An 18,338-nucleotide genomic window follows, 5' to 3' on the forward strand; every position below is an offset into this window, starting at 1 on the left:
ATATTATATATATATAAATTCATATATAAGAATTGGTTAATAACCACGCCTATATGAGGTACTACATATCTTGGGTTAACCTCTTAACGCTTAAACAATTATTCCTCGAATACGCTTATTTCCTTGGCGATCAGCAGATCGAACGAGCCCGGACCTCTCAAGATCTAACAGCCACGATCCAGTTCGAGCCAGTCCGAGCCAGACAACCGGTAGACCACCTGGATAGCGGGCGTTTTCTTCCATGAAAGCTCTCCAGTTAGAACCAAAGTTGTCTGGAATGATGGGAACGCCTATGTGTCTTCTGTTTGTACATCTGAACCCTAATTTAGCAACATTTTAAATGGACAAACTTCATTGTGCTTCAAAATATTTTTGACAATTGTTTATCATTATGTTTGACATTGTTAACATTTTTTTTTCATGTTTAATATCTCTTTTTAGATTAGCAACGAGTTAACGTATTGTAAAATTTTGTTATTCTTATATACTCGAATTAGCTAAACATAAAGACAATTTTTTAAGATAGTTTTACAACTTTTTCTTAACCATCCTGTTTAATCTTTCAAATTTTAGGGGGATAATATGTTCGCATCAGACTAACTCTTGTATAGTTATATCTTTTAAATATGTCCATGAATAACTAATCGATCATTTGATTAAAGAGTAAACAGTAGATGGAGAAAAATGATTAATTAAATGGAAGGAGCGGAAGATTTGTTTAATATAGTGTTGGGTGAATTTAAATATAGAAAATTTATTATATATGTAGTTTCGTAATATATATACTAATAGGATTTATCTATATATATTTTTTTACGGAAATGAGATTACTGCTCTATCTGGTGGTGAAGTGCTGAAACTTTATAGTCTCTACTGGTATTTTTGAAATTATTATCGACGGAGAAGATAATTACTAACTGATGGAAACAGTGATTAGTTACCGACGAGTACAACGATCATTTACCGACAGAGACTACTAACAGTTACCAACGATATGTTAATATAAAGATTTTATTTTATTTAAATATATTATAAGTTGAAAAAACTGAACCATCTCTTTTAAACAATAAGTTTTTTTTCAACAGTACTTTAGATTAAAAAAAAATGAAGTCAGAAATTTCAATCAACGTGCCTCTGCATTTCTTTATTACTTATGTACAATTATAGAGAGCAATGTGCTACGAATTGGGATATACTTTAAACACAGTAACAATAACAATAACAATAATAACAACAAAAAAAAGAAAAAGAAGGTAAAATATATTCATATCGACATCAATAAATTCGAAATGCCTTTGCAATCTCTGTTTGAATTAATTTGGAAAAAAAGAGAGCGCATCGTCTAGGGTTACACAATAAGCTTCTTAAAATATGAAACATCGTCTAATACACGCAAGAAAAACAATAGTGTGAAGATATCATTCTGAGAGAACAAAAAAATAAATAAATTTTGACATCTAGCTTATAAATACACCTCTACATTTTCTCTCTTCAAAAAAATTGAAACTAACTGCGTCAATTTTTGTAGCATTGTATTTTTTTAAATACTAATTGCTCAAAAAAAAAAACTAATTTTTGTCTTCTTTTTCGATCTTGTTTCAAGCATAAAAATATAATACCTTAATACTGAATACTTTCACCAATGAGAGATCTCAGTTAATTTTTATCAAAGCAGATAAAAAGTTGTATTCATTGAAACGACCGTAAGTAATAAAAAATATAACGCGATAGATAAATCACGTATATATCTATATATACATTTATATATGTATAAATATGCATTATTATAATGAATATCAACGAATGGTCCACATATCACAAGTATTATTCAGCCTTTCATTCGATCATTAATTACCGATCGAAATATTAATACTCGTTAATAATCTATATTTATATTTTCTTTGCTTTTGTTTTCACTCCAGTTAAACTGGAATAAAAAGAAAAATTTCTATCCGTCTGTTTTTTCAATTATACAAAAAAGAAAAAAAAAACAACGATAAAGATTATTATGAAATTAGTCTTAAACATTGTTTTTTTTTGTAGCACTCGCCCAATTTCTTACAAATTAGACCGAAAACAATTCATTGATATCGGTTTAGGTTGATTCCAGCATACCTCCAGCAAGTTTGGTTGCATATAAATTTAATGCCTTTAAAAAAAAAATTACAAATTAATCATACAAATTTCTTATTCTAATTTAAGAACAAAAAAAATAATGCTGGTAAAAAATATTTGTATACACTTACCTTGTATATAAAAGTATACTGTTCTTTAGTTTGCACAGCCCCAGCTCTATCTCTTCTTATCGTATAAACCACTCTTGGTACGTCTACCGTTCGCGTAATTTCATACTGTCTAATTCCCAGGTCTAATGCTATCAGTGTTCCTGTACGACCTGTACCAGGACTACAATGGACCACTATAGGTCCTGGACCACCTCTTTGAAGAGCTCTAGCTTCGAGAAGTACAGCGATAAGTCCGGCACCGTCCGTTTGAACGCCACTAGCTGGCCATAAGTACCAAATATGGTATACTTCTCTGAACGTATTATTCTCTAAATTCTTTAAAAGATGAATACTATTAGTACAATGTCATACACATCGGTGAGAAATTGATGATTATAAAACTAGTCTTATAATAAGTGTCATTTGAGATACGTAAAAAAAAATTTTTTGTCCAATATTATTCTTACAGCTATATAGAATTAAATAAAAAATTATCTAAAAAAAAATAAAATATATAAATTTTTATAATATTTCATATTATAAAAATATTATTTTCAATTAATTCTAGTTTGTGAAAATTTTAAAATATCTTAATACGAAAAATATATGACATAGACCAATTTTATAATCACATTCGTTTAAGATGAATTCAATTTAATTTGAATGAAATTTCTTACTTTCAAGTGTAACGTTGATATTGCATATTTCTCTTTGGTTTCTCGCTTCTTTAATGTCACTTGAAAATCACCATACAATCTGTGACAATCGGTCACTTCAGACGGTGGTATATATTCGGTACACTTTTCAACTCCATTTTCTACAAGATCAGTAAGCATAATTATCACTTTGGATTGTTGTTCCCAAATCATACGCCAAAAATCAGTAACTGTTGTATCCAAAGGTGCTTGACATGCAATGTAATATTTGATTGCATTTTTGGGACCCTGACAAAATATTTATAAATTTATACATATATACAATTTAACTATATATAAATAAAATATAATAATAAATCAACTAACTCGAACGTAACTGGCGTTAATATATTCTGAAAGAGGATCATCGTTGAGTTTTTTCAATGGTACTCTACTTTCTGGAAGTGGAATCACATTCGCGTATCTGTTCTTCACTTCAGCGCCCGAAGGAAGCTCATCCATTTTAGAAGAAACTTGTGGTATACCTAAAAATTCTTCATTTATAGCATCGACATCGTTTGAAAAAGAAGTAAGTCCAGTGAAATTTAATGGATGAGATGGAACTGCACTCTGTAAGAAAAAAAAAATAATTTTACAAATTTATATTTATAAAGTTTTAATTTATATCTAATTAAATAATCGTCATATTTTCACTGCAAATTTTATATATTATATATTGATTTTTAAATTTAAACACATATAATAAAATATACATACTGAATCTTCAAAAGCAGGATTACCATAACTTCTTTTCGATGATCTAGCAACGCCTTTTCGTCTAACACTATTGTAAGCAGATACACTATCCAAACTATAGGCATCCAAAGATACAGGTCGACATCGTTCCCCATAATTGAATCTTGTTTGTCTTTTTCTCATAACAAACTGCCAAAATGAACGACACATTTTTAATCTTAAAAAATCGATAATAAATGTATGTATATATTGGTAATATACGTGCAGGTTAAGTATGGCCTCGTACTTATCGCAACCACTAGCAAGTTTTAGCGATCGTATTATCGTTTCAAACACATACCGAAAAGAAACATATAACATTGAAAATAAAGATAAGAAGGTAGATGTACATTCATTGAGGGGTGGGGGTATACTGTTAAAAAATATAAATATTAACTTAAATAATTTGAAAAAATAAAACAATACGAAGAAACATTAACTATTATCATGATTTACAGATAATTTTTCAAATTATTTTTAAATAATTTATTAATTTATTTGAAAATAATATTATTACTTATTATTGCATTGTTTCATAACTATTAGAGATTGAAATTCATAAAAAATAAATGATATTTCTTGTTTTCTTTGTAATGTGGTATCTAAATAGCAGATAAACATAATTACAAAATTAATTTTTCGACACGGATATTCCGACGTAATGTATTACCTATGAGTAATGTACCAAGAAAGGTAAGTTTCGAGTAGGTGTACAAACGAGGAAGATTTTCATGAGCTTACGACGCAGCTGCATTTTTATGAATCGAAACGTATCGTGTTTGATAATGAGTAGTATACTCGGTATCGTGAATACCAATTTTCTATTCTTTGTTTGCGGATATCAAATAAATCTCTCTTTATCTCTGTGTTTATCTCTTACCAGAAGGCCAGCAAGAAGAAGTAGGCAGATGAATGCTACTGAAGAAACCACAACAACAGCTATTGCGTTGCTAGAATCTCTTTCCTGTACTAGTGCAAAACTTCGTATCTGAAATTGGATAAATTGAAATACCCTTTATAAGAAATTGTAATTATTCAAATTATTGACTATTGAGATAAAATGTAACTTACAATTATTGGAAAATTCGAAACAGGTGTTTTATAAAAATTTGGTAGTATCTTAGTCATGGCAGCATCGAATCTACCATTTTCATTAACGATGTAAACGTATATGGTAAAAACGGATTCCTCAGAGGATGAATTATTTGTTGAGGAACTGTCTGTTGAATCAGTACATGGGTTCCTATGAAATCGAACTTGTTTCCCCTGGATGACTCTATAAACACGATAATGATACTAAATTTAAAATAAACAATCAAAATAAAAAAATTAGTACTTAATATTATACTTACTTATCTAAACCATTGGATAAAATATTAGCAAGAAATTGTCGAAGTTCTTCAAGACGTGGACAAACGTCTTGTTTAGTACCCTCAAGTACTATCCTAACCAGAGAAGTAATTTCATCTGGTGGTAAAGTATCCAAATTGGTGATAGAAGTTGTTGGAATGGTATCAATAGATTTCTTACCGGTTGGTAATTTGTCACGAAAGGTTGCAATGAAAGTACTACTTGGAAGATCTAGGGTAACAACATTGACGAGTGGTGTTGCGTCGTAACTTTCAGTAGTACTTTCAACACTGATCATCATGTTGTTTTCTGTACTTCCAGGTGTACTACTGCTGCTGGTAATAATCGTTTTTGATGAAGATGTAACAGGTAAAGTACGTTCAACTGAGACAGATTTAGACCATGATGCAATTTCGGACAAACTTCTTGTACTTTCAGTTAAATCTGAGACATTATTAGTGATATTGACACCCGTTTGTTCATGAACTGCAGGTAAAGTCTCTTCTGGAGTCAAAGTTGTCGTTGCAATCGTGTTACTACTGTTTTCCGTTAATCCAACAAATTCGTATTCGACCGTACTACTGGAATAAGATGAGGAACTAGTTGTTGGGTTAACGGAAGATTGATCAGATGATTCTAACGTAGTTTCCGTTGAAAAATCTGTATCGCCAGTACCAATTGTCGAATAATTATCATCGGTAAGAGTTTCTTTGGTAGTTGGATTATTCTCCTCGGTAGTTCTCATTTCTAAAACTGAGGAATCACTGGTAACAACAGTGGTCATTAATACAACTGTATTTGAGCTAACACTTTCTGTTATTTTATTTCCTGTTAAATCGCTAGGATCGTTGTTCTCCGATTGGATATATGGAAAGGATGTTCCTGTTGTCAGAGTTCCAATTGTGGAAGTTCCAATAGATGAAGATTCGGTTGATGTACTGCTACTTGACAAAGATACTGAGCTAGTTGATTCGATCATTGAACTATTGTTAGTAGTTTTAAAACTATTTCCAAATACTCCTGATTGTTGAATACTATTCTCTAGAACAACAGAAGGCTCGGTTACGATTATCTTCTTTTCTGAATCCTTTCGACCAATTGTGTTCTCGTAAATCGATGTATCTCTTATTGTCGTAGCAATAATTAAATTAGCTTCAGTTAACTCCAGTTGTTTCTTATCAGTAATTTCATTAAGCAAAGACGATGAGGATGATACAGGTAATGTTGATTCTGGTACATTCGTTGTTGATTTAGTTTCATTCGAATGTAAGGATACATTCTTCGTATTGTTTAAATTATCATTTTCATCGTTGTATTTATCTAAGATTTGTTTTTCCATACGATCGAACGATTCTAATTCATTGTCCAAAAATGGAGATGAAGATGTTGATTCTATCGTAGTTGTAGCAGCAATACTGCTAACATTTTCTAACTCTTCTAATATGTCTCCGTTCGTTTCATTGTTTATCACTGTAGGAATTGTTGTCTCTACTTTTTTTTCTTCTTCTTTTTCTTTTTCTTCTTTTTTTGATTCTTTTGACTTATGGTTTTCATTTTCGAAATCGGATACTTTGAAATCTTTGATTTTCTTCAAATCATCTTTATTTTCTTCTTCTTCTTCTTGATTTGCTTGAACTGGATTAACTACAATCCATGACGATGATTCCGAATCCTCATTTTTATTCGATAGTCTAATAAGTTTTTCTGATAGGTTGGATGACGTTGTTCCATCAACAAAAGCTAATAAAATTACACCTAGGAAATTGTGTTTATTTTAATTTTGTGTAAATCGTTAACACGTGCATGCGTATTTTATATTATTTTATTCTTATAAATTTCTATGTTACTCATAATTTTTATACATATTTATCAAACTATAAATGAATTAAATGTTATCTCGTTAAATATAGAAAAATTAAATTTTAAAAATAATTATAAAAATAAATTTGTTATTACTCGTTATTAATAAATTGATTAAGATATTTGTTTTATAAAGAAATAATAAATTTATTCCATCATCGCAATACAATTTTTTCTTTTATTAAGTTAATTCAGAGATTTTTTTTTGTTAAAGTTATACGATAAAACTATTGAATCGTGAGAAATATAGGCATGGTAAGAAGAAGAAGAGTTTAACGGATCTAAAAACCGGTTTTACGGGAATAATATCACTTGTTCAGCTTTTCGTCGTTGCAAACTACGTATCATCATCATCATCAACATTGTCGACGTCGTTGACAACGCGTCGTCGTGACCATAAATTTGTCCTTTTATATTCTTATTTCTTTCCCCTCCTTTCGTTTCCTAATTCCCACGATTCCCGAAAGAAACAATTATCTTACAAAAGTATAAAATAACTTGAACTCACCTAAACATACTCTGAACAACAAACACGACGTTGTCTCGTGCATCTTCTTCTAAATCGATAACTACCGAATCTAAAACGATAAATTTTAATTAAATATAACGATTCGTAAAAAATAATTATAAACAAAATAAATAAAGCATTTTTCGAAAAATATTTCCATAACAATAATATTATTAATAATTATTAGATATATATATATATATAATATGTATGAAAAACAAAAAAAAAAAGATTAAAACATTTCTTAAAAATTTGTAAAAAAACAGAAGAAGAATTTTTTTTTAATAAACTTTCTATAATAACTAACATGTAAATATTTACATGATAAACATATATTAACATTACATGATAAAAATACATATAAAAATACATGATTAAATGATAAAAATATATATTATAAAATATTATAAATAAATATGTGCTAAAAAAAAAATGCAATTAAATATGTATAAAATCAAATGATTAATATATCTAAATAATAATATATAGCCTATAAAAAAAGAAAGAGAGAGAGAGAGAGAGAGAGAGAGAGAGGAGAATAATGACTATCATCTTTCGAGCACGCATCAAGCAAAGGAGGTCAATCGCAATGCTCGTCAATTGGATTATCACGAGTTAGGTTGCTGCTGCCGGCACATTGCCTCTCGCACCACCACACGAAAAATAACCGAGCTCAAATTTGAATCAAATAAGAAATAAGTGAGTTAGTTAGCATCCTCGGGAAACATCGTTACGTATTTTCTTCGTTAAAGAAAAAATAAAAAAAAGAGAGAAGAGACAAACTTCCTAATTCGATTTGTTTATTAAAGAATCGAAACGTTACAAAATTAGAATGTAATTATTTTTATTATTTATTTTGTTTGTTTAACTTTGACTCGATCGATAAAAATTATCTGTTCATTAAATCTTCATTAAATTTTTTAAATATTAATTTTTTTCTTTTTTATTCTAATATAATATAAACTGTTTTGTATTTCCTTGGGATCCTATTGTTAATAAAATGTAAAAGTGATAAAAAATATATGTAAACTTCAGAATAATATCACTTGAAATATATTTTCTTTATTTTTTACTTTAGTTTTTATTCGATCCGGTAAAAATCTACACGTCATTATATATAAGTGATAATTTGTTTTTAAATTGAATATATGAGTATTTCGTTAAACAATATAATATCTAAACACTTTTATATTTCTTTCTTACTCATATTATTAAAATACGAAAAATTAATTAACTTACATAAAAAGAAATCTCTTGCTCTCTCTCTCTCTCTCTCTCTTTCTCTCAAATAAAAATAGGAAGAAAATCAGTATATATATCTATACAATTTTTACTAGGAAAAAATAAAAGATACATTCGTGAATTGCAAAGAACATCGTGAAAGCGTGAAGAAGCAACAGTATGAATAATTGCGAAAGTGTATGCAGGAAAGAACGTTAACAACACAGAGTGAATATGCATAGTTTTAGAAAAAATATCATATACACATGCTTATTATATACTTTTTTAAAAATAATAATACAAATTACAAGAAATTAATAATAAAAGATAAATTTTAATAATCGAAAAAATGCAAATTTACTTTTTTTAATATTTTTAAAAAATTGTATAATTGGACATACTTTTCTTTTTTCTTTTGTAGATAATTTAAATGCATATACGCATTACATTCATACATGTATAATGTATTATGTATTTTCTACGCAGTATTAAATCAGTACGAACGAAAACATCGGAAGATTTGTTCACCCCCCTCCCACTCTCAATAATTCTCTCGTTGTCTGACCAGCCAAAGTAATTTCAAGCCATTATTTCATGAAGAACGTTCCACTGCAAGTACAAACACAGGCTTCTATCGATTGAATTTAATTCTGTTACTTTGGATCAAAACAAGTTTCTGGGAGTTCGAAGCATGAATAACCAAATCAAAAAATCTTCAATTAATTCTACCTAAACTTAAATACTTTTTATTATTAATCCAAATTATCTTGGATTATCTCTGGATAAAAAAAAAATATTTGTTTTAAATCATATTTTAAATTAGTTATCAATCCTGATATAAATATTGCACACACATTTAAAGACAAATAAAAGTAATTCAATAGCATTAGTAAAAATTAAATAAAAACTGTAACGTATATTTATGAATAAACTCCTGTCGTAAATAAAATTGAAGAATGAGCTAATGAAAAAACAGGTGTAGTAGCAGATATAGACAAAGTTAAACAAATATCACAATTACGTTGTGGACGAAACAAAAAGTGTTAAAAATACAGAAAAAATAAAGCAAAGAGTAAACCCTTTAATAACAAAAAAAATATTATAACTGTATTACTCTCTATTTTACAGGTTCGAGAGGTTTGTTTCTTTTACAATCGTAACTAAAAATAATATTATATATTCCATTAAAATTTACAAAAATCAGAAGATATAACAAAATAAATTTAACACTGTGTGTGTGTGTGTGTGTGTGTGTGTGTGTGTGTGTGTGTGTGTGTGTGTGTGTGTGTGTGTGTGTGTGTGTGTGTGTGTGTACGCGTAACGTTAAATTGTATAATTCAATTAAATCATGAAAACCTTAGGTATTAATTGACGAAACTAGGCATTTTTGGGAAAACATAAAAAGAATTCTATTTAACAATAAGACTTTCATTTTTCAATAGACACAATTAGCATTTTCTTAAAATATCTGAAACAAAGATAATCTAAGACAAAGCGAAATTGTTTGTAGACGAAGAAATAAGGCGTTATTACGAGAGCTTTGCCTTTCACGAAGAGAACGAAAGTTCCTCTGTTTCTTAGCAAATTATTCTCACGATAACGTCAAACACAACATATACACCCACATATACACATACATCATAATACACGACTCCGGGGTTCGAGTTCCCACGCCTCGATAAATCTCTCAATTAAAAAAAAATAAAAAGAAATAGGCCAGTCAACGCGGGCCAAAAACTGACCTTTTAGCTGATCGCTTCAAAATTTGACCTAAGGGTAAGTTGACGACTTGGAATCGAATGGTGCTAATTATAATAAGGTCAGCAACCGGCATCTTGGGGAAAAAGGGTAAAAAAGGGTAAAATATAGCCTTATCTTAGAATCTAGGCATTTAATCGAAAAAAGTTTCAAACAAAAGTTGTAGAGAATTGAAAAATACTAAAAAAATGTTCTATGAGTTATCTTCGTATTTTCAAAAATAAGCGCATAAAATTGGATTGAAGATGGGAAAAAAATTGTAAGAGTGGGAGAAAGCAAGCTTATCCCTCCGTCGCGTTTTACACGCGAGCGAGCTAGTGTGCGTGCGAGCGTCCGTGTGCACTAATACACAAACGAAGGATCTTCGGCAATCTTCGGGACTCTCGGTCTTGAATGAAAGTGCGAGTGAGAGAACAAACCAATACTTCTCTCTTTTTATTTATCATGCGATAACGAGTATTATTGTCCTTGGCCATCGATTGTTGAGCCTTCTGATATTTCTCTTTTTATATTTTTTCTTTCGGTAGCAAGAATTTTACGTCTTGGCCATCGAGCGTCGAGCTTTTGTATACGAGTGCGAGTGAGAAAGAAAACCGATATTTCTCTCTTTCTATTTTTTCTTTCGGTAGCGAGAATTTTCGTTTTGGCCATCGTGCGTCGAGCGTTTTGTATATCTATATATATCGGCGTATAAGCGCGGCATTTTTAAATCGAATCTTGATGCTTATGGCACGCCGTTTTTTATTTATTGTGAAAAATAATGAACCTTGAGTAAAAAAAAAAATAATTCATTTTAACAGAAACTATTATTATTTAGTTGAGAGTAAAAATAATGAATTAATTTTGTGTCTCGCCATAAAATTAATTAGAATAATTAATTGATATAAATTCTTTGCCTCACAAAAATTTATTTGTATATCAAATTGAATACGTATTCTCTTTAAGACGAAATTTAAAATTTAAATATTTTTCCTATTAAATTATGTATTTTATAAAATTTTAAATTACTGACTTTTTGTCTCGTAAAAATTTATTAGTGTATCAAATTAAATACATATTTGAAAAAGAAGAATTTTATATCCACACATAAAATTAATTCAAGATATATATGAAAGGATATTCTAAAAACGTGGAATTTATTTTTTGTCTATACATAATTTTAATTCATTTTTATTATGTTATAAGAAAACAGTAATGCATTCTGATTCATCTTCGAAGTCTAAGAATTGTACGAAAAAAATTGAGCAATTATCAAGTGGTGCGTTAGCCTAAGTAGTAACGTCTTCGCTTCTCGCGCTGGGTTTAACGTTCGATTCTTCGCGGGGGAATATTTTTTTTATAAGTTTTTCTATCCTTAGGTTATATAAATTATTTTTACATTTCCTAATTTCTAATTATATGTAGAAAAAAAATTAAAATTATTACAAAAAAATTAAAAGCAATGAATTTTTTTACATCCTGCACAAATAAAGGAAGTTTTTTACTTAAATTACAAATTCATCCTGTAAATATCATCCTAAAAAATGTATCGTTTCGGCACGTTAAAAATTAATTTTTGTTATTTATTGGATATTATTTTATTTATAATTGGTAATTTTATTACTCGCGTAATAATGTTGATTTCCTAATAAAATTTATATCGTTAGTGCAAAATTTGAAAAAAATCTGAGGTGAGACTCACTGATCGTCTCCTTGTTAAGGATAGAAAAACTTATAAAAAAAATAATTCCCCCGCGAAGAATCGAACGTTAATAAACCAGCGCGAGAAGCGAAGACGTTACTACTTACGCTAACGCACCAATTGATAATTGCTCAATTTTTTTCGTACAATTCTTAAGACTTCGAAGATGAATCAGAATGCATTACTGTTTTCTTATAACATAATAAAAATGAATTAAAATTATGTATAGACAAAAAATAAATTCCACGTTTTAGAATATCCTTTCATATATATCTTGAATTAATTTTATGTGTGGATATAAAATTCTTCTTTTTCAAATATGTATTTAATTTGATACACTAATAAATTTTTACGAGACAAAAAGTCAGTAATTTAAAATTTTATAAAATACATAATTTAATAGGAAAATATTTAAATTTTAAATTTCGTCTTAAAGAGAATACGTATTCAATTTGATATACAAATAAATTTTTGTGAGGCAAAGAATTTATATCAATTATTTATTCTAATTAATTTTATGGCGAGACACAAAATTAATTCATTATTTTTACTCTCAACTAAATAATAATAGTTTCTGTTAAAATGAATTATTTTTTTTTACTCAAGGTTCATTATTTTTGACAATAAATAAAGAAACGGCGTGCCATAAGCATCAAGATTCGATTTAAAAGTGCCGCGCTTATACGCCGATATATAGATATATAGAACGCTCGACGCACGATGGCCAAAACGAAAAATTCTCGCTACCGAAAGAAAAAATAGAAAGAGAGAAATATCGGTTTTCTTTCTCACTCGCACTCGTATACAAAACGCTCGTCGCTCGATGGCCAAGACGTAAAATTCTTGCTACCGAAAGAAAAAATATAAAAAGAGAAATATCAGAAGGCTCGACAATCGATGGCCAAGGACAATAATACTCGTTATCGCATGATAAATAAAAAGAGAGAAGTATTGGTTTGTTCTCTCACTCGCACTTTCATTCAAGACCGAGAGTCCCGAAGATTGCCGAAGATCCTTCGTTTGTGTATTAGTGCACACGGACGCTCGCACGCACACTAGCTCGCTCGCGTGTAAAACGCGACGGAGGGATAAGCTTGCTTTCTCCCACTCTTACAATTTTTTCCCATCTTCAATCCAATTTTATGCGCTTATTTTTGAAAATACGAAGATAACTCATAGAACATTTTTTTAGTATTTTTCAATTCTCTACAACTTTTGTTTGAAACTTTTTTCGATTAAATGCCTAGATTCTAAGATAAGGCTATATTTTACCCTTTTTTACCCTTTTTCCCCAAGATGCCGGTTGCTGACCTTATTATAATTAGCACCATTCGATTCAGCGTCGTCAACTTACCCTTAGGTCAAATTTTGAAGCGATCAGCTAAAAGGTCAGTTTTTGGCCCGCGTTGACTGGCCTAAAATAAAAAAAAAAAAGAATAAAATAAAGATATACTTATGCTATACACTACACACATATTCATTACAATATATTCATATATTCATACATACACAACTCGAATCGTGTTTTCCATGCTTCGATGGGTATCTCGATTAAAACAAAAACGACAGGACATATATATTCACTTGCAACACATATACATAACAATACACATACACAGAACTTGATTCTCGTGTTTCCAATATAAACCAACTTATCAATTACAAAATATCATTTAAAAAGAATGTTTTTGTGAACATTTTCATTTTAATAAGAATAAATAATAATAACAATAATAATAGTAATAATAAAAATAAAAATAAAAATATAAAATTTGAATGAATCAGCTAACCGATTCGAGCAATATTCACTTGTAACACATATACAACACACAGAACTTGATTCTCGAGTTTCCAATATAAACCAACTTATCAATAATTACAAAATATTATTTAAAAAGAATAAATAATAATAACAATAATAATAATAATAATAGTAATAATAATAAAAATAAAAATATTATTTTAGTGAATCAGCTAACCGATTCGAGCAACGCCTTCTTCAGAGTTTCCAATATAAACCAACTTATCAATTACAAAATATCATTTAAAAAGAATGTTTTTGTGAAAATTTTCATTTTAATATGAATAAATAATAATAACAATAATAATAGTAATAATAGTAATAATAATAAAAATAAAAATATTATTTTAGTGAATCAGCTAACCGATTCGAGCAACGCCTTCTTCAGATTACAATAGACGCGTGCGCTCCAGTTTATAGTTGGACGTGTTCTCGCTTTCACTCACTCGTCATCGTCATCGTGGTGTCCTCGTCGTCGTAGTCAATCGTCCTCGTGAATGTTCATGAACGATCGCGATTTATAAACCCGTGCGAGGAAATATAAGCAGCAGCAACCTTAGATTTACACTTTAAATTGCAACCGTGTAAATCTAAACCGTATAAATCAAGACTTATATTAGAGTCTACGGAGAATCAAAAAGATATCTATTTATACGCGTGTGTGTGTATGTGTGTGTGTGCGCGTATTGAGTGTATGTGAACATACACGCGGTGGACCAGATAAAGTGTTACAAGCTGTTTTCTCTTCAACTGTTAGAGATGACTGAATGAGATAAATTGGGAATTGTTATTTCTAAGATAAACAAATTTATTATCTTATTCAATGTAATTAGAACAACGAGTTTAATAAACATTACAATATTTGTTTTATCGCTGATCTGTTTTTTTTTATGGAATGATAAATAAAAATTGCGGATATTCACCTGATTATAAATGAAAAGAAAAATTTGTTTATTTATCAAATATCTATTCCTACATATTTTATTTTATTTTATTTTATTTCTTTTTTAGGGGAAAGAAAGAAGAATAATGAAAATACTATTTTGTAAAATATCAATTAACAGATATTCAATGTAATTAGAACAACAAGTTTAATAAACATTACAATATTTATTTTATCGCTGATGTTTTTTTTTATGGAATGATAAATAAAAATTGCAGATATTCACCTGATTATAAATGAAAAGACACAAATTTGTTTATTTATCAAATATCTACTCCTACATATTTTATTTTATTTTATTTCTTTTTTAAGGGAAAGAAAAAAGAATAATGAAAATGCTATTTTGTAAAATATCAATTAACAGATAATGAAAATTCGATAAATAAACAGACAATTTTCATACGTAGGACTGCAAAAATCCTCTTTGTTCTCTTCCTCGTTGAAAGACCAACGAGTGACTATGACTCGTGTAATGGTATTAAATGTCAGGTCAAGAGAGTGGCTTGGTTGATCGGCTTTATAGTCGCAGCAAGCAACCACTCTCCTCTCTTTCTTTCTTTCTTTCTCTCTCTCTCTGTCTCTCTCTCTCTCTCTCTCTTCGTCTCTCCTTCATCTCAAACTGGATGCAACATGACACGGCACACCTACGCTCGTTTATTCCTTGTTCTCTCTGTCTCTTTTTTCTTTCTCGTTAAAAATAAATAATAAAATTTTGAAATTTCCAAATATAAATAAAGAATGAAGATCCAAGAGTTACTAAATTATTTCCAAAAATTTCTTTATTATCCAGATTCTAAAACTGAAAGTCTAACAGTACAAGTTTAAAAAAATATTCAAAGAAAGAATAATTTATTAATAAAATCGCAAAAAAATTTCTGACATGTTTATTATATTTTAATTTTTTGTTTTTTTTACAATTTAACAAAGATGGCAACGTAATCGAATAACTCACCGTTATGCTTCCAAGAACAAAGTTATATATACTGTATATATGTGTCACGTATAAAGATAAGATAACGCGATTAACATCGTCAAATCCATCAATCTATTAATTACAATTCTATATCTTTTTATCGATGATTTAAAAAAAAAAAGAAAAACACAATATATATATTTATATAAAAAAAAATATTTAATTATCAAGTAATTCTTCGTTCAAACTAATTTGCACGTCTTCTTTACGAATTATCATCATTAAACAAGTAATTTAACCTAACCTAGAAAAAAATGTTTTTTAAAAAGTCCAGCAAAGAAATCATACATACAGTTGCTCGGACACTCTCTTTAATATTACGTAACTTGTATAAAAAAAAAAAAAAAGAGAAAATAAAAACTATCTCTAACTTTGAATGACATCGTTAGACTTCATTCTCCTTTCGTCGTACCTTTCAAGATTTAATATTACACAAAAGGCAATTCTAAGGTTTTTCTTATCTAATACTTTCTAAGGATTCGCACAACTATATACATATGTTATCTTATAATAATATTCTACAAGCAAAGTTTAATATTTTTGTAATGCATAAATGTTTTTTTTTTATATATATATAACGTGTTATAAAACTTTCTATTTTTTTTTAAATTTTAAATTTGATTATCTATTTATTATAAAATTATAATCAAATTTCGACCCGAATAAAACTTCATTAAAAATAAAAATCAAATTATTCGATAATCCAATAATTTCATATCTACAGCACATTTACAATTTATATACTATATGTTACACAGCACACCATTCGTACTCTTTTTAAAGATATTTTCTAAAACGAAATTGAACATAAAATAGAGAAACTTACACGGTTTTTAATTCTAATAAAAACCATACACATGCAGAGTGATAGAGAGAGAGTAGTAATAATAGTAGTAGTAAAATAGTAATAGTAATAGTAATAGATTTGAATGTAACGATATCATACCGTTTTAACAATACCATTTGCCGCTTAGGTAACAAAATAGACGCGTAACACTTCTTTCGATTGATCGATCGATCGATCGAACAAGAGAAGGATGGAAGAAGTGGGGAGGACAGAAAGAGAGAGGAAGAAACAAAGAGACAACGATCAAGGAAAACACGTTTCTTATAGAGCGCGATGATAAACATACATATGTAAATATGATCTTTAAGATAAAGGTAAAAAATAATGTAAGTATTACTTACCACGAATGAATTCGTCGAAATTCGTCTGGATTGTTGTCGTCGTTGTCTTTGTCGACGTCGTGTCGAACTAGGCGGAAACACCAAGTTCGCATTATCGTCCTCTCTTTCTTTCTTTCTCTCTTCTTTCTCTTTCCTTGTTCTTCTCTTTCTCTTTCTCTCCTACTCCTTCCCTCCCTCTAGCTCTCTCTCTCTCTCTACCGTTTTTATTCTGTACCTTTCTCGTGTTATACGAGTATGTATATATGTATGCTCTGTAGAAGCACGTCGTAACACTACTAATAAACTACTAAACATAGACACTATCAACTAGTTTTATCTTTCTCTTTCTTATTTCGTCTTTTCAAAAAAGAAAAAGAAAAAAAAGAAAAAATAATTTAAGATAAAATTTTGGTTAGGTTATTTTCATGACAAGAAAAATATTTTGGAAAGAGAGAAAAATTGAAATTAAATTTTTTTTTTTTATAAAACCCCATCACAACACACAGTACCCATGACAACGCGACGACGACGTCGATGAAGAGAAGGAGGAGAGGTAAACGTTTTCTCTCTCGCAACACTTACGTGTCTCTTCGTCTCGCGCGGTTAAACACGCGCGCGCGCGCGCGCTATGCGTACACGTTTCCCGACATTACTCGAGGAGGCTTTTTATAAGTGAATATATTATGTTCTAACTAAATGTATTATTTATTTATTACAATATTTCGTTGGCTTTATTCTTACTTTTTTGCGTTTATTGCTTCTCTATCTTGTATATTTTCTCTTTCCTTTTATTTTGTAGGCGACATATGTCTCTTTCTCTGTAAGAAATAACTAGCGTGAAAAACCGTAATAACACAGAAAAACGAAAACCTTTCACGACGACAGCTAACGCTAAACTGTCCTCACTGGCTTTGCTCTCTTTCGCGGCAGACCCCTACCCCACACGCGGGCCTCTTTTCATTGGTTGAAATTAAATTCGAGCAATAAGCTATACCCGCGAATTTCAAACATCTCTCATTGATTGTTCAAACTTTTCTTTTATCTTTAATTTTAATGTCTTTTATTTCTTCCAACTTATATATATATTTCTTCTGTATTTGTTATGTTATTATCCATATACATATAATGTAGTTTAATATATTGAGTATATATATATATATACCTATAATTAATATGATAAGTATAATATACTTACACATAATATAGTATATATATAGTGAGTTACAAGAGTATTCGTAACTGTTCACATATATATACTGTTATATATATAATATCATTATATTTAAAGGAATTATTTTTATATATATTAAATTAAAGATGTAGATCGCGAGAATTGACGATGGACAGAATTCAAATTCAAATTAAATTATATATTAGATAATCAACAAGGTAAAAGTGAATTTAAATTTATAATTAAAATT

At 29.1% G+C, this 18,338-nt stretch overlaps 1 protein-coding gene across 3 annotated transcripts; it reads right to left on the reverse strand.

Annotated features, from left to right (window-relative positions):
• Positions 1 to 1,117: 1,117 nt before the first annotated feature.
• On the reverse strand, positions 1,118 to 17,880 carry LOC122521155 (serine-rich adhesin for platelets). 3 transcript variants are annotated; one of them, XM_043641644.1, is made up of 11 exons: positions 16,939 to 17,880; positions 14,199 to 14,424; positions 7,374 to 7,443; positions 5,008 to 6,760; positions 4,727 to 4,931; positions 4,536 to 4,643; positions 3,638 to 3,805; positions 3,248 to 3,490; positions 2,903 to 3,169; positions 2,247 to 2,561; positions 1,118 to 2,149 (listed from the first exon to the last, which is right to left on the reverse strand). In XM_043641644.1, exons 3-11 carry the CDS (start codon positions 7,414 to 7,416, stop codon positions 2,096 to 2,098), a joined length of 3,156 nt encoding a protein of 1,051 aa, XP_043497579.1. In that variant the 5' UTR covers positions 7,417 to 7,443; positions 14,199 to 14,424; positions 16,939 to 17,880; the 3' UTR covers positions 1,118 to 2,095. The 3 variants fall into 3 exon arrangements, with proteins under 3 accessions (XP_043497579.1, XP_043497578.1, XP_043497580.1); XM_043641643.1 differs by lacking the exon at positions 14,199 to 14,424; XM_043641645.1 differs by lacking the exons at positions 14,199 to 14,424; positions 16,939 to 17,880 and adding an exon at positions 13,543 to 13,712.
• Between the last annotated feature and the right edge of the window lie 458 nt (positions 17,881 to 18,338).

The sequence above is a fragment of the Polistes fuscatus genome, unplaced genomic scaffold, assembly GCF_010416935.1.
Source record: "Polistes fuscatus isolate 324 unplaced genomic scaffold, CU_Pfus_HIC Scaffold4, whole genome shotgun sequence".
NCBI lineage: Eukaryota > Metazoa > Arthropoda > Insecta > Hymenoptera > Vespidae > Polistes > Polistes fuscatus.